General features: G+C 42.8%; 1 protein-coding gene across 1 annotated transcript in view; it reads left to right on the top strand.

Annotated features, from left to right (window-relative positions):
* Positions 1-311: 311 nt before the first annotated feature.
* Positions 312-19,476, top strand: part of OTC (ornithine transcarbamylase) — a 30,028-nt gene continuing 10,863 nt past the window's right edge. Inside the window, exons 1-5 of the mRNA XM_009904193.2 lie at positions 312-376; positions 2,000-2,138; positions 2,723-2,804; positions 10,578-10,665; positions 16,119-16,272. Of these exons, the coding sequence (XP_009902495.2) occupies positions 312-376; positions 2,000-2,138; positions 2,723-2,804; positions 10,578-10,665; positions 16,119-16,272 (528 nt within the window). The remainder of the gene's footprint in view (positions 377-1,999; positions 2,139-2,722; positions 2,805-10,577; positions 10,666-16,118; positions 16,273-19,476) is intronic.

A 19,476-nucleotide genomic window follows, 5' to 3' on the forward strand; every position in this document is an offset into this window, starting at 1 on the left:
CTGTACAAATATTTAGCAGACATGAAATTGCTATAAATGGTGTTGACATAGGTGTGACATGATGGGCCCACAGGGAAGAGCACAACCTGAGTGGTGCAATGGCCCTCAGAGAAATCTCTTCCTGTAGAGTTTGACCAAGGAAGAGCTTCAATTTCAGCCCCTGCCAGGCCCAGCCCTGGCTGGGATGACCAAAGCAGACTTTGGTTCTTGTTTTTTCCCTCATCTACACAGCAGTACAGCTCACTCTCTGATTCACATGCCTTTGTCTGAGGGACTGAGAAGCCTAATGTGAGCAGAAGATGCTGTTTAACATGAGGAGCTTCTTCAGCATTGCAAAACTAACAGGGACCAGCAAGCAGCTGCTGCGACAGTTTGGGTAAGCTTGTCTCTATTGTTGCATGGCATTCAGTGACACTTTATCAGAAATCTGGAGACAAAAGCAGCTAAATCCTGTGAAGGAGTAAGTGTTTCAGGTAAAGGTGCTTTTCTTTTATTCTCCACCATTTTAGTGCCCTTTTACCTCCCAAGGCAACAAGCTCTGTGTCTTTAGGAGACTGGAGGATTTTCCCTTTTAATCTTTGTGAAATGCTCTTCATTCTTTCTGTGAGATGTAGCAGCAAAGTCAAAAAGGAATGTTTTTTCTTGAGGTCAGGATATGCTGCAGGTACTGTAATCTATAAAGAACTATCTGAACAAAGTACAGAAAATTCTTATATATTTTAGACAATTATCACGGCCAGTACCGGGAGGAATTCTCTCCTTGAAGCTGCGGTGTGAATCTCTGCTTTGGTATTTTTTTGTCACAGTGTACACTGGAAATGCACAGGAAAAGGTGATATGAAATTTAAAGTTAGAAGACAGGTAGCCAAGTAGACCTGGCTCTGTGTCTTGTCTCTCCCCAGTGCCTTCAGAAAATTACCTCTATGACAGTGTTTCAATAAGCTGCTTCTCATGCTTGTCACATCTCCAGAATCAGGCTGAAATCAGAGACTCGGAATTTAATTCCACATCTTCCTGTGTTTTCCTGTTGGCATGAATAGCATTAATAGAAATTTCACATTCACAGAAATCCTAGCTGCAGTAAGTCATTTTTATTTATCATTTCTGTACTGCATCAGATAGAAACCCAAATGTTTTCCAAGTGCTGTGATTTATTTGCTGCAGTTTCAAAGTGGTGGTTATTTGTGTATGGATTTTGGATTCTCACTGCAGCCATTGGTGAGAACTTTCTTTGGTTAGCAGAGATGATAGAAAAGCAAGTTTGGAAAAGAACTGCAGTAAAGGTGGTTTTCCAGTAAAGTTATCCCATTTATGAAGATCCTAAATGTATTTGTTATTTTTAGGGTATTTTTAACATAATATCATAATGTTGCCATAAGCTATCACCCCTGTCTATGAGCATTACAAGCTAAGCACACTGCAGCTGGTACTGCAGTTCAACCTAATATTTAACAGTCTGTGCTAGCAGTCCAAAGTAATTGCTGTTCCTGACCAGAAAGGAGTAAGCCAACTGCTTGACCTTGCAATCCTGCCTGTTACATTTTAACTTTGGAATGTTGTTTCATGCTCTTTCTTTGGAATTTATTTTTCAGCTTCAGACAATGTGGACAGTAGGGATGGGAAACATGTTCCCAGAACGCCTCGTGTGGTAGGTGAAGGACCAAAGCATATGGCTGGAAGTTTTTTTACCTGGCTTTATGCACTTAAATTTAATAGGCAGAATGCAATCAAGCCATATACATATCAGAAGGCAAGAAAAACTACATTTAATGTACATTTTAGAATACAATTTGAGACACTGTTATGGTGGTGACTGATAACAGGCCATAGTATCATCTGCCTGTCTGACAAAGTGATTTAAACTTATTAACACATTCTATCAAGCTGGGTCAAATGAGGAGAGTGGTAGAGATTTCAGCTGCTTGCTCATTGGCTTTAGCATGAGTACAATGTAGTGTTGAATGACAGCAGGCATATATTTTTTGCTCTTTCCACACAGGAATGGGCCACCAGCTCAAATGAATGTTCAGCTAAAAGGTCGTGACCTCCTTACTCTACAGAATTACACAGCAGATGAGCTGGAGTATTTGCTGTGGATGGCCTCAGATTTGAAACAAAGAATAAAGCACAAAGGAGAGGTAAAATGCTTCAGCTGTCATCTAGGCCACTTGGATGTTGAAATAAGTATTGTTCTGAAGAGTACTGGGAGCGAGTTGTTCAGCTGTCTTGTCCTAAACAACATCACCTGAGCTCTCAAATGCTGTAAATCATGTGCTACAAATGAAAAAGCCTTCCTGTAAAGTGTTCAGAGGTATTCTTGAAATACTTCAGGGGATTTCACAATTGAAAAGGTTAAATAGCTTTGCTCAGCCAACTATCTGTTGTTGGCTAACCTCATCCATGGACATAGGCTGTACCTGCAGCACTAAATGTAGGAAATGGAAGACCCTTCCCTGCATGGGATTAAATTAGTCCCAGAGTTCTCCTTAATGGTAGATCAAATTGAGTTTCAAAATGCAGTTGCGTTTTGCCCCTAGACTCGCTTTCTCTTCCTTTAACCTCTCCCCTGCTAATAAACTCCTTGAAGGGCAGAAGAGCAAAGCTGCAGTTACAAAAACACCTGTATTGCTTTTCTAATGCTGAATGAAAATGTGGAAGTACTTCACACTGTAAAGTGTATAATGACTATACAATTGCAATGCTTTCAATTTTCATGTTCCAGTATTTGCCTTTGATGCAAGGAAAGTCTTTGGCCATGGTTTTTGAGAAGAGAAGCACAAGAACAAGATTGTCTGCAGAAACAGGTAAATCTGGGCAATGGCACAGTTAGATTTTATATGAAATTGTATGCTGTGTAAAAAACATAATTTTGCATTTAGGAATTTCTGCTGAGGAGAAAGCCAACATTTGAAAGCAAAACCAGGAAAGAATGATAGCTAATTGTGTTTCACCTTGCCTATTATTCTCACAAGCACTTTGCTTTGGTCACTGAGATTTAACCAGATCGTTCCAAAGCATGATAGTTCAGAAACAAAGTAATGGGAAGAAGTGATGCTTTCTGGTGTAAGCTCCTAGTTGTACTGGCAAGATGCACATTCCTTAACATCTATTTTAATAAGCATCGCAAATTTAATTCAGTGCAAGCTTTAATAAGTATCTTTCTAATGTATTATGCATTGCTGTTGTTACATTTCAGAGTATGTGTTTAGGCTGGAAATCATAGTAGGGGGAGGAAATTTAACATAATTACCTATAGGGGAATATAACTTAATGTAGACTCCAGGGTATTAGCCTAATAAGATCAGGCTCTGAAGCATTACTCTTCTGGGATACAGAAGATGAAATACATACATATCTTTCTTTACGTAGTAGTTGTTCTGAAGTCAATGGGACCACTGAAGTAAATCATTCATGTGCTTGCATGTCAGTAAGGAAGAACTATGAATTGGTGATGCATCAACGAACAAGAAACTTGTTCTTCTCACCTTTGCATTGACCCAGCATCCCTTAGGCTGATTTCTCCCTAGTGAAGGGACAGGAAACTGGTTGACTAGTCACATTTCTTTACCAGGTGTGAGACAGAAGGTAAAAAATAATGGAAGGAAGAAGCACATATGTTAACTGCAAGCATTTCTGAGTGTGCCTTTATATCCACTGGTACAGCCATTTGCTTGCTTATTCTGTTGTTGCTTTCTGTTTTCTCCAGATAACAGGACTTATGAATGGGTTTCTCCTGTGCATTCCCTCTATGTGAAAACCACCTTCTTTTTGATTCTGGGGTTTTCAGTCCCGTGTCTAGTTGCCTGCCTTACTGGTACATAGGCAGGTAATGATGAATGATCGGAAGTTGTTTATCCTTCATGCTTCTGCATTCAGAGGGAAGCACTATTTAGTCCTTGCCTTTTGAAGGCTTATGAAAGGGGAAAGCTCAGGGAAGTTCAGACAAATTAACGTAAAGATGGGAGCTAATGCACATAAATTCATTCAAGAGGAATTAAGCTCCAGTGAAATAAACCAAATTTATTTCTGAGTACTTCCTCAAGGGAATTTGATGGAGTTTAACTTCTGTGCATTAACTTCACACCTTCACTTAATTGGTCTTAAGTCCCCTCAGCTTAAGACTTTATTTCAAAGGCAGACTCAGGCTTTTTCTGTTCATAAAACCTCTATCCATCTTAGCTGCTTTTTAACGGCTTCTCCTTTGTAATTGCTAACTCAAAGTGAATGTAGGGTCACATGTGTTCCTTTTAGCTAAATAAGCTAACTTAATACAATTGGACATTGAAGTGAATTGGACTATTTCTTTGTAAAACACCTGAAGTGACTCAAATGGCATTTTCCATGTGTTGCATGTTCAATACCTTGGAAGAGGTCACTTGTTGGACAAAGTTCTGATGATGAGATTAATCTAAACAAACTGCAACTCTCAGGATCAACAGGATGAAATTCAGTGAGTTTCACTATAAAAGATCAGAGACTTGGAAAGCACTGATTGCAAAATCTGCTTTATGCAGTGGCTAGGAGATTGTTGCTGTGTATTAACACCATGGAAGACTTCTCGGAAGTCTTCTCAGAAGTCCTGCCATGCCTATGACCACGAAGAACTGCCTATGCCTATGAAGAACACCACTACTAAAAAGTAAATAGAAAGAATCACACAGCAGGTGAGGGTGGAAGAGACCTCTGGGGGTCACCTGGTCTCACCTGGTCCATCTGGAGCCCCTGCTCAAGCAGGGTCATTTAGAGCCAGTTGCCCAGGACTTTGTCCAGTGGGCTTTTGAACAGCTTCAGGAGACACCACAATCTTCTCAATCATTCTTTCAGCAAACGAGTATTTCCTGACATTCAGAGGGAGCTTCCCATGTTTCAGATTTTGCCCACTGCACCACTGAAAAGCACCTGGCTCCATCCTCTTTGCACCCTCTCTTCAGGTATTTATTATTAGTAGTAAAATTCCCTCTGAGTCTTCTCTCAAGGCTATGCAGGACCAACCCTTTTACCTTTACTGTGTATGAAAGATGGTCTAGTCCCTTAGTCATCTTCATGGCCCTTTGCTAATGTGGAGATACTGACTCATACTCCTCATACTGAGGAGCCCAGAACTGAACTGGTGTGGCCTCACCAGTGCAGAATAAAAGAGAAGGATCACCTCCCTTTACCTGCTGGCAATATTTTGTTTAGTGCATCCCAGGATACCATCTTTGCCAGAAAGACATGTTGCTGGTTCATGTTCAACTTGGTGTCCACCAGGACTTCCAGGTCATTTTTGACCAAACTGCTTCCCAGCTGAGTGGCCCTCATCATGTACTGGTACATGAGGGTGTGCTTCCTCAGGTGCAGGACTTTGCACTTCTTCTTGATGAACATCATAGTATTGCTGTCAATCCATTTCTCCAGCCCATTGAGGTCCTCCTGGATGGCAGCATGACCCTCTGGTGTGTCAGTCATTCTTCCTAGTTCAATGTGATCAGCAAACTTGCTGAGAGTGCACTGCTCTGTCATCCAGATCATTAATGAAGATGTGAAACAGACCTGGGCCCTTGACCTGTGGCGTACACTGCTCGTCACTGGCCTCTAACTAGACTTTGTGCCACTGATAACCCACCTCTGGGCCTAGCCATTCAGCCAGTCCTCAACCCACCTCACAGTCTATTCACCCAGCATGGACATCAACAGCTTGGCTATGAGGATCTTACTGAAGACAGTATCAAGGGCCATACTTAAGTCCAGGTAGTCAATACCTACTGCTCTCCCTTCAACTACCAGGCCAGTCAGTCATTCATCATACTTGTTTACCGCGTTGGTCATGCATGACTTCCCCTTGTTGAAGTCATGCTGACTACTCCTGATGATTCTCTTGTCCTTAATCTGCCAGGAATAACTGCTCCATCACCTTCCTGGGAATGTGCTGATGTGGAGATACTACCAGCCTGTAATTCTCTGGGTTCTAGTTCTTTGCTTTGTGACATTTGCTTTCCTTTTGAGCACTTCTCCAGTCACCAATATCAATCAAAGATTCTCAAAATATTAATTTATAATGAGAACACTTTATGTTTGTGGCTTTTGCAACATACCATGCCTCTAAACTGTTTTATTCTGTGTAGTGAATAATGTACAGCTTCTCATAGTGTAATTCATTGCCCCTTTACTGTCCTGAACAAATATAATCTTGTCTTAATGCATACTTCTCAAACCCATACTATTTGACTCTAATATTAGTGGTGGTGTTGTAAGTTTAATGAAGAGCTACAGCTAACTTTCACAGGGTATTGACAAAATAAATCCAGTTTTGTGGAGCCTGCTAGATTTATTGTTGTCATTGGCTGTTGGAAGATGTGACATCTCTGCTATTATACTGGAAAATGTCATCTGTTTGCAGTCGGAATCCCATTCTGCATAAAATCTTGCAGACTTTGGAAAAACAAAGGTATTCCACATGGTCATATATTGCTTGTAAAATATACATTCTCAGGCATGATATAAAGGTGAATGCCCCATTTTTGTTACAGCTTTGGTGTAAAATATTCTGATTGTCACTGTTGCTCTTAAAATATACAGCTGCAGTTATGTTTTAGTGGGCAAGTCGTAAATAAATTCGACCGTGTCAGACACTGAATGCAGACAATATATCACAGGATAGAAATGGAGAGGAAAAGATACAGGCATAAAAGCTCTGTGTACCTTCTTTTATTGTACACTGGAATGTCCAAGGTCTTAACAGCTCTACAGAGCTTCACTGCTGCTGGCTTTAGTGGAAGCACTCCCAACTCACTCCTTTTTACATTGTAGAGTGAGAGGAACATGATGTCCCTGCCTGATGACTGCGGCATACGGTCAAAGAAATTCTTAATGCAGTGGGGATGGTATTACATGGCAGGAGTGCAAAGTCTGTTTTTTGTTGGAATGGCTGGTATTGCTTAGCTTGGCCAGGTAACAGAGGGAACAAGAGTGCTCTTTTAGCTTGCAGTCTACTTAGAGGAGTAGGTTTAACAACTGCTTATCAGTTTTCAGGATTTAACAACTGCTTATCAGTTTTTAGGCTTCTGCTTTAGGAATATTCCTGTAACTGCTGCCTAAAAGAAGTCTAAACTGAAAAATACTTTCTAGATTGTAAGTCCTGACAGGCAGTGAGGAAACTAACAAATCCAAATCTTTGTCTTGAAATAATAATAGAAAAATCCTTCCTTTGAATCTGCGAAGGTGTCAGTGTGTGTCTTCTGGTGATGGCAGAGCAGCCCCACAACTCTGCGTCCAGTATATGAACTGCTACCCAATGTAGCAGGGACAGGCTGTAACAGAGATTTAACCTATATCTCTACAACCACCAGTACTCAGGTACTGCATGAAAAAGTTTGCTTAAGTGGGGTAAAAAATATGCTACAGCCTGAGGGATGGAACTGTCCCTTTTTGAAAACTAACAGTAATGAGAAGTTACAGAACATGAGAAGATGATCTCTTCTGGCTCTGTAGTATGAGCCTTTAATAGACATAGAAGATAGCAAGATTCATATAAGCATTTACCACATGCCTTTGACCAGCTTGTGGCAACAAAGAGGGTTAGATCTTCCAGTTTAGCACAGCACGCCAGCATTTAGTTATTTGCTGAACTGGTGCCTACCCAGCTTCAAAAGTCATCTCTTTTTTTTTGCTTCCTACTAGTAGTCTGGATGAAAGACTCTGAAGCAAAGAATCTGTCTTTGCCACTATACACAAAGCTAGAGCACAGAGTTCCTGTATTTCCAGATGGAAAATATTGGATGGAAATACGTTCCCATGCCCTGCACAGATGGCCAGTCCACGAGTGGGAAGCTCAATGCGTTAGGACTCTGTTATGTACACAGACACAAGGTGGTAGGCCCGGCTGGGCAGTCTGACATTTGACAATTCTGAATAAATGGCCAAATTCCTCTTCCCCTACCTGGGCACCATTTAGAGAAAACAGAAACATGTCCATGGGAGCCTGCTGCCTGGACTGTGAAACATCCAGTGAAGTATATTGGAATGTAGAAGCTCAAAATGCGGAGTTGTTGTCTTGTGTGGATCTTGGGGGAATAATTCACTGACGTAGTTGTATGCAACTTCAGAATAAACCACAAGTAGCTGGATAGGAAAATACACTACAAGAATGGATGTACACAGAAAGTGCCACCTCAACACGAGGAGGAACTTCTTCAGTGTGTGGGTCGCAGAGTGCTGGAACAGGCTCCCCAGAGAGGTTGTGGAGTCTCCTTCTCTGGAGACTTTCAAGACCCATCTGGATGCATTCCTGTGTGGTCCTGCTCTGGTTGGTGGAGTTGGACTCAAAGATCTCCAGAAGTCCCTTCCAACCCCTAACGTCCTGTAATCCTGTGATCCAACATTTCATCCTTGGGATCTCAACTTAAAAACTGGCATTGAGTTTGCATACATATTCCCATAAACACAGTGGTTGTCTCTGAGCGCCAGAGAGGGAGGGGGAGTGTCTGAGAGAACCTAAACATTTTTCTTGCCTTAAACCAAAAATGCTTCTGAATAACCAAGAAAGGAGGGCAAAGCAACCAGCAAGTGTGTAGTGCTTTTCTAACAGGAAATGGTGGTAGTAGCAGAAGTGATGCTTCATTCTTAACAGTTTGCTGTGCTTGACTCTAATCTTGTTGAGATGATTAAGGGAAAGTAAAACGAGGCCCATTCAGTAAAATGAGTATTACACTGACTGGTAGAGCAGAGATTTGCCCTTCAGGTGGTGTCTGGAGCGCCATTATGTCTTACCTGATTTTTAAGGAAACTGGGGCAGTCGAAAGGCAATGGCTTTCCAGTATTATTTTTATCTATTACATTTTAAAATTCTAGAGACTGGCTGAACAGCTGCAAAGTGGAAGACCTTAGCCCTCCTGCCTGCAGGAGATGGAAGTTTACAAGAGCTGCTCTGTGTTAGGGGCCCAGTTGTGGGGCCTGTGCCTGCTGCCTGAACCTAGTTGCTTGTTTTTATCATAGAAAGGTTCCAGTGTTCACTCTTGGTTTAATAATTTTTCGAAGAGTAGCTGTGGGCTCAACCTTTTAATCTGACCAGGCTGTACAAACATCACCTTGAAGCTGGAGTCCTGGGGGTATCTGCAGTGCCATCTAATGGCTACAGACAGCCCAAGCAGCTTTTAACCCTTCCCACCACCCCCCTCCCCACCTGCCCTCTTCCCCCCCCACCGCCCCATTTCCCCCTCTCTTTTTAACAGTATGAAAATTAGCACCTCCAAGAAATCGTAGTTTGGTTGAAAAGGGAAGTCTCTGCTCTTCTGTGCTGGATGCAGCCTTTCTCTTCCTGGGAATAAAAACACAATCAGCATTTTTGTCACAATGAAGGGCTCACTCCCCTGCAGTGTCTTCTCAAGATTGGTTTGTCCACACCAAGATTCTCTGGAAATTTCCTCCATCATGGATATTAGCAACAGGGCAAGATCTCCCTGACAACTTCTCTATTAGAAGGGAGTTGTTCTTATGCAGAAAACCTTCCCCAGTGCACAGTAAATGCCTAGCTGCAACCCAGTTCAAATCCTACTCCTTTTGTACATCCCAGGTTGTAGGGCCTTGTGTCCTGTCCTAGGCTTGTGCTGAGCCACGTGTGACAGTTCATAAAACAGATCCTCTTAGGCCCCATCCTCCCAGTATGTGGCCACAACAGACTTTACACTGAGGAAGAGAGAGTGGAGGGAGGCTTTAGGCTTGAACCAAGCAGGTCAGGGAGACTCAAATGCTGGTGAAAAAAACCAGTTTCCCTCTCTGTGTCAGCTGCTTGCTTATGGTATCTTTCTAGTGATGGTTCAGTGGAAATAAGGTGGGACAGGTCCTGGGAATTGCCTTCAGAATGTAATTTGTCTTTATCCAAAATACTGTCCAGACAACATTTTAAGTTCCCCTAAACATTTCATGTTCTTAAATGATGTTCAAATCTTTCTATGGTTCCTATTCAGGAGTAGATTTCATTCTTCAGACCTAACCCATCCAGTTCCTTGTCTCACCTTGTAAATTCCTAACTGTTGCTGGGTGGAGAGATGCTGGCAGTACCGGAGGTCTTCCCTTTTCTCTCTGTCACATTATAATTTTTAAGACATTTGTGACCAAGCTTAAGTTTGTTATGATGTATGAGGAGACAGGTTTTCCTATCTGAGTGACTGTACTTGAAGCTTCTTGCAAGGATGTGGAATTACACTTCGTGCCTCACACAGCCCTTCTAGCATGCTAAGTCCCTTGAAGTGGAAATTCAGCATGATGAATGGATTACCCAGCTCTTAACAGGGAGCCACAGTGATGCTTGTGGCAGTATATAGCCTTGCAGCATGAATGACTGTTCCTATGAACACAGATGAGAATTCATACCTAAGAATTTCAGCAAAGCATCACATTTGAGTGGTTTATTCCAGAGCACATTTATTTGTGTCTTGTGTGTCAGACTTGAAGTGTTTGAAACATTTGGATGCTCTGCTGAGTTTTACTTGTATTGCTGTAAATATTCTTTACATGAAGAAGATTTTGAATCTTGGCTGTAAATGTGGTGCTGGTGTTTAATTTCTTTTTTTTTCTCTCCTAATTTATCCTCATGGTAGGATTTGCTCTTCTTGGGGGACACCCTTCTTTCCTTACAACACAAGACATACATTTGGGCACTAATGAGAGTCTCACAGACACAGCAAGGTTGGTAAAATGCCACTTGATTGATCACTTTGTATGACTTTGTATTTGGTTGTTGATCAGGCTCAAACCTATCTTACACCATTTTGGAAACTTCTCTGTTCTCTGGAAAATGTCAGAAGAGGCTCCAAATTTATTAAATATTTATAGATCAGCTCACAGAATCTGTAGCTCAGCTCTCCAAAATGTCTCACAAGAAGAAATATTTGTATCAAATTTGGTATATAGAGTATTAATGAGAGTGACAGTCACACAAACAGAAACACTTTATGAACTTCAGTAGTATAGCTCCACTGATGACAGAAAATATGTTCAAACAAGATTAGAAACTTCTGGTTCTCTTGCTTCTGCTAGAGATAGAGCTGACTGGCAAATCAGAAGGCAAAAGGTTTTATTTACCCTAGTTAGGCCAGCTGCTGGTGGGCCTTAGCCTACCTGTAGTGACAGAAAGTTACTGAAGGTCACTCTGATCCCCGTGTTTCAGCAGCACTAAACTAGACTGACACTGTGTGGCCAGTTTCTGATTTTGTGTGTCCTCATACACACCTGTCCCTACTGCCAGAAGTGCAGTGGAGGCTGGGCTATGGCACTGTTCTCTTACTGGCACCTTTGGAACCATGCACAGTCCAATGTGCATGCAGGGATGGGTAGCTAGCAGCCTATCACCATTGCCAAAGCAAGGAAGGACTGAACTCATGGCTTTTCTTCAGGGGATTCCCTCCAATGCTGCAGAAAGTAGGCAGAACATGAGGCTATTTTTTGCAGGTGCTCTTGCTGGTTTTCATATTCCATGTATTAACAATCAATCCAACCTCAGTATTTGCGGCCTGAGATTGATTCAGTTTCTTGGAGGGTTAGTAGTGTCTGAAAGATCTTTTTGGTTCTGGTGAAAGATGCGCAGCGTCAAGCTTGTCAGACTCAGTTCAAACTACACAATCAGCCAGCTGAGATTCCAGGTGCCAGGAGTTCCCCGTGGGTCAGGCAAAGCAGGGCCTCATCAGCTTGCACCTTTCCCTCTTTCCCAAGCCAGAGAGCAAGGCAGCTAGGGGCAGCTTCAGCTCAGGACATCAAGCATCTCTCTGTGGAGATGGGGGAAGGCAAAGGCCAGGCTGGGACATCAGCCCTTAAGTGGCATGAGCATGGTTACAACACAGTAAGAGATGTTACTGCCAAAAGAAGGTAAATAGCCCTGATGGAGGCTCCCTGCAGTGCTGTCTGGGAGCCACCTCTCCCCCCTGACATCAGAGTGATGCATCCCTCAGCTGCACTATTGCAAGGCTGGCTCTGAGCCCCAGCCAACCAAAGCTCCAGGAAGGGGAAGGGCCCTTTTACAGTGCTGCCCTGCAATAACCTCTCCAGGCACCATCCCACTGGACATGCAGGACTGTCATCCAGAGGCTCTCTGCCATTCAGATGCCAGCCCTGCAGCAAATCTAGGCATGTACTGATGCACAAATGGACATTCTTTGGGTAGGCCAGTTTTTGTTATTTCTTATTCCCAAATGGGATAATAAAAAGCCATTAAGTCTTTGCTTCACAGTCTCTTGAATGACCTTTGCACAAGCAAAAGGGAGAAAAAAGAAGCAAGCAAATCTTCCAGCCATTTTTTGAGGCATCCCCATTCTATGGAGAAAACTCCCATGACACCCACTTCCCATGCAAGCTTTCAGCCTCTCTTCTATCTGTCACTGCTCCCTCTTCCAGGTCAAGTCCCCATTTATGACCCTGACTTAAGGATTTTCCTCTTCTGCTGAGTCATAGAACTCACCTCCTACAGTGGGTTCCCAAGTCCTTACAGGGCCTCCCATGCTCTGCTTTACTCCTGCTTTCAGCATCAAAATTATTACTGACTTTGCATAATCAAGGCTGAGCAGTTTACCCCAAAGAACAACCTGAGTATTAATTCCTTGTCATTTCTTGTGAATGAAGTATAACATGCCAGCTTCATTCAGTTAATGTAAGAAGCAAAAAAGACTAGGTCTATAGTAGACCCAGAGGGTATTTCAAATATTGACAGCCATACATTCCATCTATGACTCTGAAGGCCTTAGAAGTACTTGAAATTGAGACTTATAAAGCACAAGAGGCACAGATCTCTAAAAGTCCCAGTTTTTATTAGAATTGCTGCAGGTAAGGGTTGAAAGCATTTCTGCTGTGAACATATGTTTAGTGACTTATTACCTGCTCATAATACAGTTCTTCCATGCTTCACAAGACATTCCCACTTACACTGACACAGTAGACAAAGTTACCACCCATTCAGGAGCTCTAAGCCTTTCAGTGCTGTTTAACATGTCTGATACATTACTTGAAATGAAACAGAAGTTCTGTATACCTTGAATACTGCATCCAGTTCTGGGCTCTCCAGTTCAAGAGGGACAAGGACCTACCTGAGAGACTCAAGTGGAGAGCTATCAGGATGATTAAGGGTCTGGAGCACTGTCCTATGAGAAGAGGCTGAGAGCCCTGGGGCAGTTTAGTCTGGAGAAGTCTGAGAAGGGATTTAAGAAATGTTTATAAATATCTGAGGGCTGACTGTCAAGAGGGAGGGGACAGGCTCTTCTCCATAGCACCCTGTGATAGGACAAAGGGTAATGGATATAAACTACAGCACAGGAGGTTCCATCTCAACATGAGGAGGAGCTTCTTCACTGTGAGGGTCACGGAGCACTGGAACAGGCTGCCCAGGGAGGTTGTGCAAGTCTCATTCTCTGGAGACTTTCAAGACCCATCTGAATGTGTTCCTGTGTTAGATTCTATGGTCCTGCTCTGGCAGGGGGGTTGGACCTGATGATCTTTGAAGGTTTCTTCCAAGCCCTAACATCTTGTGATCCTATGAGCCTATCTGAGCTGGCAATGTGCACTTGCAGCCTGGAAGGCCACCATGTGCAGGACCGCATCAAAAGAAGTGCGACCAGCAGAGGGAGGGAAGTGATTTCCCCCCCTCTACTCTGTTCTCATGAGACCTCACCTGGAGTACTGTGTCCATTTCTGGTACCCCACATCAGACTGCTGGAGTGGATCCAGGGGAGGGCCACAAAGATGATCAGAGGGAGCACCTCTGCTATGGAGACAAGCTGAGAGAGTTGGGGGCTGTTCAGCCTGGAGAAGATTATGCTTTGGGAAGACCTTAGGGGTCTACAAAAAAGCCAGAAAGGGACATTTTCCAAGGGTTTGTAATGATAGGACAAGGGGAAATGGACTGAAGCTTGATGAGGGCAGATTTAGACTGGATATTAGGAAGAAATTCTTTACAGTAAGGGTGGTGAGGCTTGGGAACAGGTTACCCAGGAAGGTTGTGGATACACACTCCCTGGAAGTGTTCAAGGCCAAGAGCAGTGGATGGAGCCTGGAGCAACCTGATCTAGTGGAAGGTGTCCCTGCCCATGGCAGGAGGGTTGGAACTAGATGATCTTCAAGGTCCCTTCCAACCCCAACCATTCTATAATTTTATGATCTGTGTTCAGAACAGAACAAGTTTTCCACAGTCACAGACTTCAAGCTGCAATTAACACAGACACAGAGAAAAAAGAAATCCATGAGCAAAAGAGAAATAATGGTACAAACAGCAACTGTTCCAATACCTCTTTCTGTTCCTTCTTTTCACTTGTAGCTACTATTTGCTGTCTTTTCTTCAGAGAAAGAGCCACAGGAAATCTTTTAACATATTGCAAGAGTTTTGCTTGTGTGAGGGTTGTCTGGTGTCAGTAGAAAATGTTTGTCTCTGTAAAAGCCATGGCATTAACATCCATATTTCCACCAGAGGAGATACTAGAATTCTTCATGGCTGATCAGGAAGATAGATACTACAAGGATTTTTCATATTCTCCTATTCACTCTCTTCCTTGGTTGGTTTCAAGGTCCTATTCAAGACAACATGAAAACACAAAAAATGCTACTTCACAGTCATGCTTCTTGGCCTGATTAAAAAGCAGAAATGCAGAGCAATGCAGAGCTCCAGTCTATATTTAATTTATCTAAAGAATTCAGGGCATATTAAGTCTACTAGGCTGGGGTCAGAGTGCCTGGAGAGCAGCCAGGTGGAGAGGAACCTGGGGGTACTTGTCGATGGTAGGCTTAACATGAGCCTGCAATGTGCCCAGGCAGCCAAGAGGGCCAATGGCATCCTGGCCTGCATCGAGAACAGTGTGGTCAGCAGGAGCAGGGAGGTCATTCTGCCCCTGTACACTGCACTGGTTAGGCCACACCTCGAGTACTGTGTCCAGTTCTGGGCCCCTCAGTTTAGGAAGGATGTTGACTTGCTGGAACGAATCCAGAGAAGGGCAACGAAGTTGGTGAGGGGTTTGGACCACAAGCCCTGTGAGGAGAGGCTGAGGGAGCTGGGGTTGCTTAGCCTGGAGAGAAGGAGACTCAGGGGTGACCTTATTGCTCTCTACAACTACCTGAAGGGAGGTTGTAGACAGATGGATGATGGTCTCTTCTCCCAGGCAGCCAGTACCAGAACAAGAGGACACAGTCTCAAGCTGTGCCAGGGAAGGTTTAGGTTGGATGTGAGGAAGAAGTTCTATACAGAGAGAGTGATTGCCCATTGGAATGGGCTGCCTGGGGAGGTGGTGGAGTCACCATCATTGGTGGTTTTCAGGAAGAGACTTGATGGGGTGCTTGGTGCCATGGCTTAGTTGTTTAGGTGGGTTGGATTGGTTGAGGGGTTGGACGCGATGATCTTGAAGATCTCTTCCAACCCGGTTTATTCTATTCTATTCTATTCTACCATGCTAATCCACTCTTCTGATTGCTGAGTCTTTCATGCTCTGGCAAATGAGGCTAAATCCAGAGCAGTACAATGACTCCTGCGTGTCCCTGCCCACAGTTTCAGATGTGGCCATTAGTTAGAAGTGATACCATGTGTGCCATATACACAGGTGTGCAGGTAGAAGCAAGAACAGACTGGTATTGTTTGCCTCCCATTTCTGTGTTTGTTAAGATCAGCAAATAATTGTGGTAATCTGAGACAGGCCTGTATGCCTAATCCTTGCAGAAGTCAGGCTGCCATACAGCGACACTACAATATTCAGTCAATGCTACTTTTGTTCTGTGCTAAAAGACTCAAGAAACCCTATATATTATCTCTTCTGAAGTTATCAAATTCAAATATTAGTGTCACACAATCTCTTATCTTGGTTCAGATACCTTAGAGTTGATTGATGTTACACCTGTAGCTACAATGAAGCACTAAGGAGGGGAAAAAAACCCACCCCAACATAAAATACAGCACCAGGATTCATTTACTTAGCATAGCTTGTTAATAAGCAAATCTGCTTACTTATTAACAGCTTGTTAAATGTCTGCATTTAAGTGTGCTGTGCAGACATGATAAATTATTCAGATGGCTGAAAAACAAAAATTGATTCCTTACCTCTTCTCATTAATATTTCTGTGTTGCAACAGGGATGTACTTAGGGTGTTTGATGTTGGTGTTTTCTGCCATCCCCTAGGGTGCTGTCCAGCATGACAAATGCAATTTTGGCTCGAGTTTATAAGCATAGTGATCTGCATTTGATGACAAAAGAAGCCACTATCCCAGTCATCAATGGATTGTCTGATTTATTCCATCCTCTGCAGATTTTAGCTGACTACCACACTCTTCAGGTAATGATATAATCCCTGATTAATAACAGTATCTTATGCTGCCTTGGTAAGTATTTGAGGAAGCCAGGTTCAAACCTGTTTATTCTTACTCTTTTCTAAGTGGTAATTAATGTCATTGGTTATTTAAAGAGATCTTCATCCAGCAATATATTTAAGGACCTGTTTCATTTAAAACAGCCCTATCAGCTGTAGTGGGACTAAAGTTAAGGACAAAATTAAGTGCTTCATGGGGATTAGATTGAAATTCAAAAAATATCCAGGGGAGCTTTGCATAATGAGATAAAGGTAAGATGTTGGCTCAGCTAGCCAGTGGAAGTTTTCCCACTGACTTAAAAACCCTCAGAGGATCACTCTTGATTCCTTCCTAAACAATGAACAGTTTAAAAAGAATCACTATCCATATATTAGTAAATTGGTTGACCAAGAAGCTGTTTTGACAAGCCAGATACTGTTACCAGTGCAAACACCTAGTGTTCAGGCCCTTAAATCTACTTCAACTTCGCTCACATCAAAAAATGTTTTCAGAGAAGATCCTATTGTGTAGTGTAGTGAGATAGTTGATTTCACAGCAGGATAATGTTTTACACATGGAATACCAGATGTTTATCTGTGAGCAGAAGGACTGTTCTGTTTTACAAACAGCTGAGGAACTGACTTATAAAAAAGATTATTATACTTCAAGTGCTGGTTGACAACTGTGATGAACTCCTCTGACCTTGTTTACTTTCTGAATGAATAAAAATCACACTGCTTGAAAAAGGAAGGGCAGAATAATTTCCTGATTTCTTCAGTTGTGTTTCTTAGCTGTCAAAGACTTTGCTATGGGACATTCAGTATGTGGAAAAGATCTAGTGAGAGTAATATTAAATTATTCATGCCTTAAACTTCAAATACTGACAACCTCATATCTTCAGGGGAAATTATTTCTTCCTTACTTTGATTAGTATTTTTCATAAAAATTTCAATTCTTAAAGTGAAGAGCACAGCAAAAATCAGTGAAGTTGGGAAGAAAATCATTCACATACCTCTGGAGTGAGTCCAGAGCAGGGCCACAAAGATGATCCAATGGCTGGAACATGACTGCTATGAGGACAGACTGAGGGAGCTGGGGATTTTCAGCCTAGAGAAGAGAGCTCTCCAGGAGGACCTTAGAGCTGCCTTCCTGAAGGGATCCTGCAGGAAGGCTGGAGAGGGATTTTTTTTCATAAGGATGTCTAGTGATAGGACAAGGGGAAATGGTTTTAAGCTGAGGGAGAGCAGGTTTAGACTGGATCTTAGGATGTTCTTCAATACAAGGGTGGGGGGTGGTGGGACTCTGAAACAGGCTGCCCAAAGAGGTTGTGGATGCCTCCTCCCTGGGGGTGTTCAAGGCTAGGGTAGGTGAGGCCTTGAGCAGCCTAGGTGAGAGGTGTCCCTGCCTGTGGCAGGGTGGTTGGAGTAAATGATCTCAAAGGTCCCTTCCAACCTAAGGCATCCTATGAAAATAGGGCACATTTGCAAGAGCACATTGAGCCAACCTCAATGAATTGGTCAAATAATATAAGACAGTAAGATGTAATGAGAAAGTCATCAATCATTAAATGCCATAATTTCATATAAGCAGTGTACAGTTATAAACCAAGTGTGAACTTTCTGGTTATGTTTTAGGTGGGTGTGAGGTCTGCCTTGCAAACACCTTAGTTATTAGCATGTTATCACTTGTGGATAACAGGCTTCGGAAATAGTCTGTGACTCACAGTCTGTACAAATACTGATATCTATGCACCTAAACTGGTTTTATCCAGACCACTGACTACAGCACCAAAGTTCAGAGTACTGTAGCCATGTATTCCATCTCCAGTCAATGAAAGGAGACTTCTGAGCATCTCAGTCACCCTCTAGAGATGCATCTCTTTCTCCACTGATCTTAAGGGGAAACCTTTGGAGGTCAGCACAATGAGTACATGCCCTGTTGATCATCCTTAGCTCTTCCTCCATTGTGTCCTTGTATAGGCCATCCTGCAACACAACCATGGTAGAAGCTCCAGGTGAATAGGAGCCCACAGGCTGAACTTTTCCTTTTGTTTGACTACCTAGTGCAGCAGCAATAGCAGGTGGCCATCCTCATGGCATCAAGCACTGGGAAGGATGTCTTTGGAAAGAGTGTCCTTGTCCGGTTCACTTGGTGAGAAAACAGGACCGTAGCAGTTGGTGCTCAAACAAATGAAACATATGATGTGGAGAGATGTCATGACAAAGTGAGCACTTACATCTCAAAGAATGGCTCAGCTTTTGGACAGCCATGGAAGCTTTTCAAATTGCAGCCCTTTCCCAATCAGCCAGATAAGCAGAGTGGTTTTTTCTCCCAGCTGTGCCCATCTCTCCACTAGACTTTCCAGCATGATCCTTAATCCAGAGTTTGTCAGGAGGTCTTTAGAGGGCAGCTGGGAGTTTGCCCCACTTTGCCAAGGGCATGCCACACCACTGGTTTCTGACCCATTTTCTGTTTTTGCTTTCTTACCCAGGATTGAGAGGCAGGCAGGGGGCAGCTCTCATCAGTGCACTGTGTTGGCAATGCCTGCCCTTTCCCTTTCTGGTCTGCCCGTCTGCTACCTTTTTTTGACTCCCTGCACTGTACACTGGGTGGAGGAGACTGATCTTAAAGCCAGTATCATGTAATGAAGTGGCATTTTAATCATAGGATGGAACTTACCAGGCCACAGAAGCAGAAGTAACACTTGAAGAAGGGTCTAGTTGTTACTTACCACAGTCAAACTTTTTGTAGTATTTTCAGCAAGGTAAAAAGGATGATGTTGCCCAAGTACTGCTTGAAGATTAATACAGGGATGTTGAATAGCACCACTGATTCTTTGAATAAGTTGAAAGTTCATATAAAACATTTGGACTGCTTTCCTGCAAGGCAAAGGCAATTTGTTTGATTTATACATACATGCAAGCTACAATAGTGGCACACACTGCTAGCCTTATATTTCAATGGAACTACAGATTTTGTATATCTCATTTCTCATTAAAAATGTCTCTTCCTTATCTCTGTAAATATTTTCCTGCCTGGATCTGCTCCTCCCTGCTGCCAGTATATACCCAAAATGTGCTCTTTTTATTCTCTCTTCTTATTTCTCTGCTGAATTTGCCAGTGGAGCGCTACATGCATTCTGCCTCTCTTTAGGCTTAGCACATTTTTATTCTTCCATTTTCTAAATCCTA

The sequence above is a fragment of the Dryobates pubescens genome, chromosome 12 (assembly GCF_014839835.1).
Source record: "Dryobates pubescens isolate bDryPub1 chromosome 12, bDryPub1.pri, whole genome shotgun sequence".
In the NCBI taxonomy this organism is placed as follows: domain Eukaryota; kingdom Metazoa; phylum Chordata; class Aves; order Piciformes; family Picidae; genus Dryobates; species Dryobates pubescens.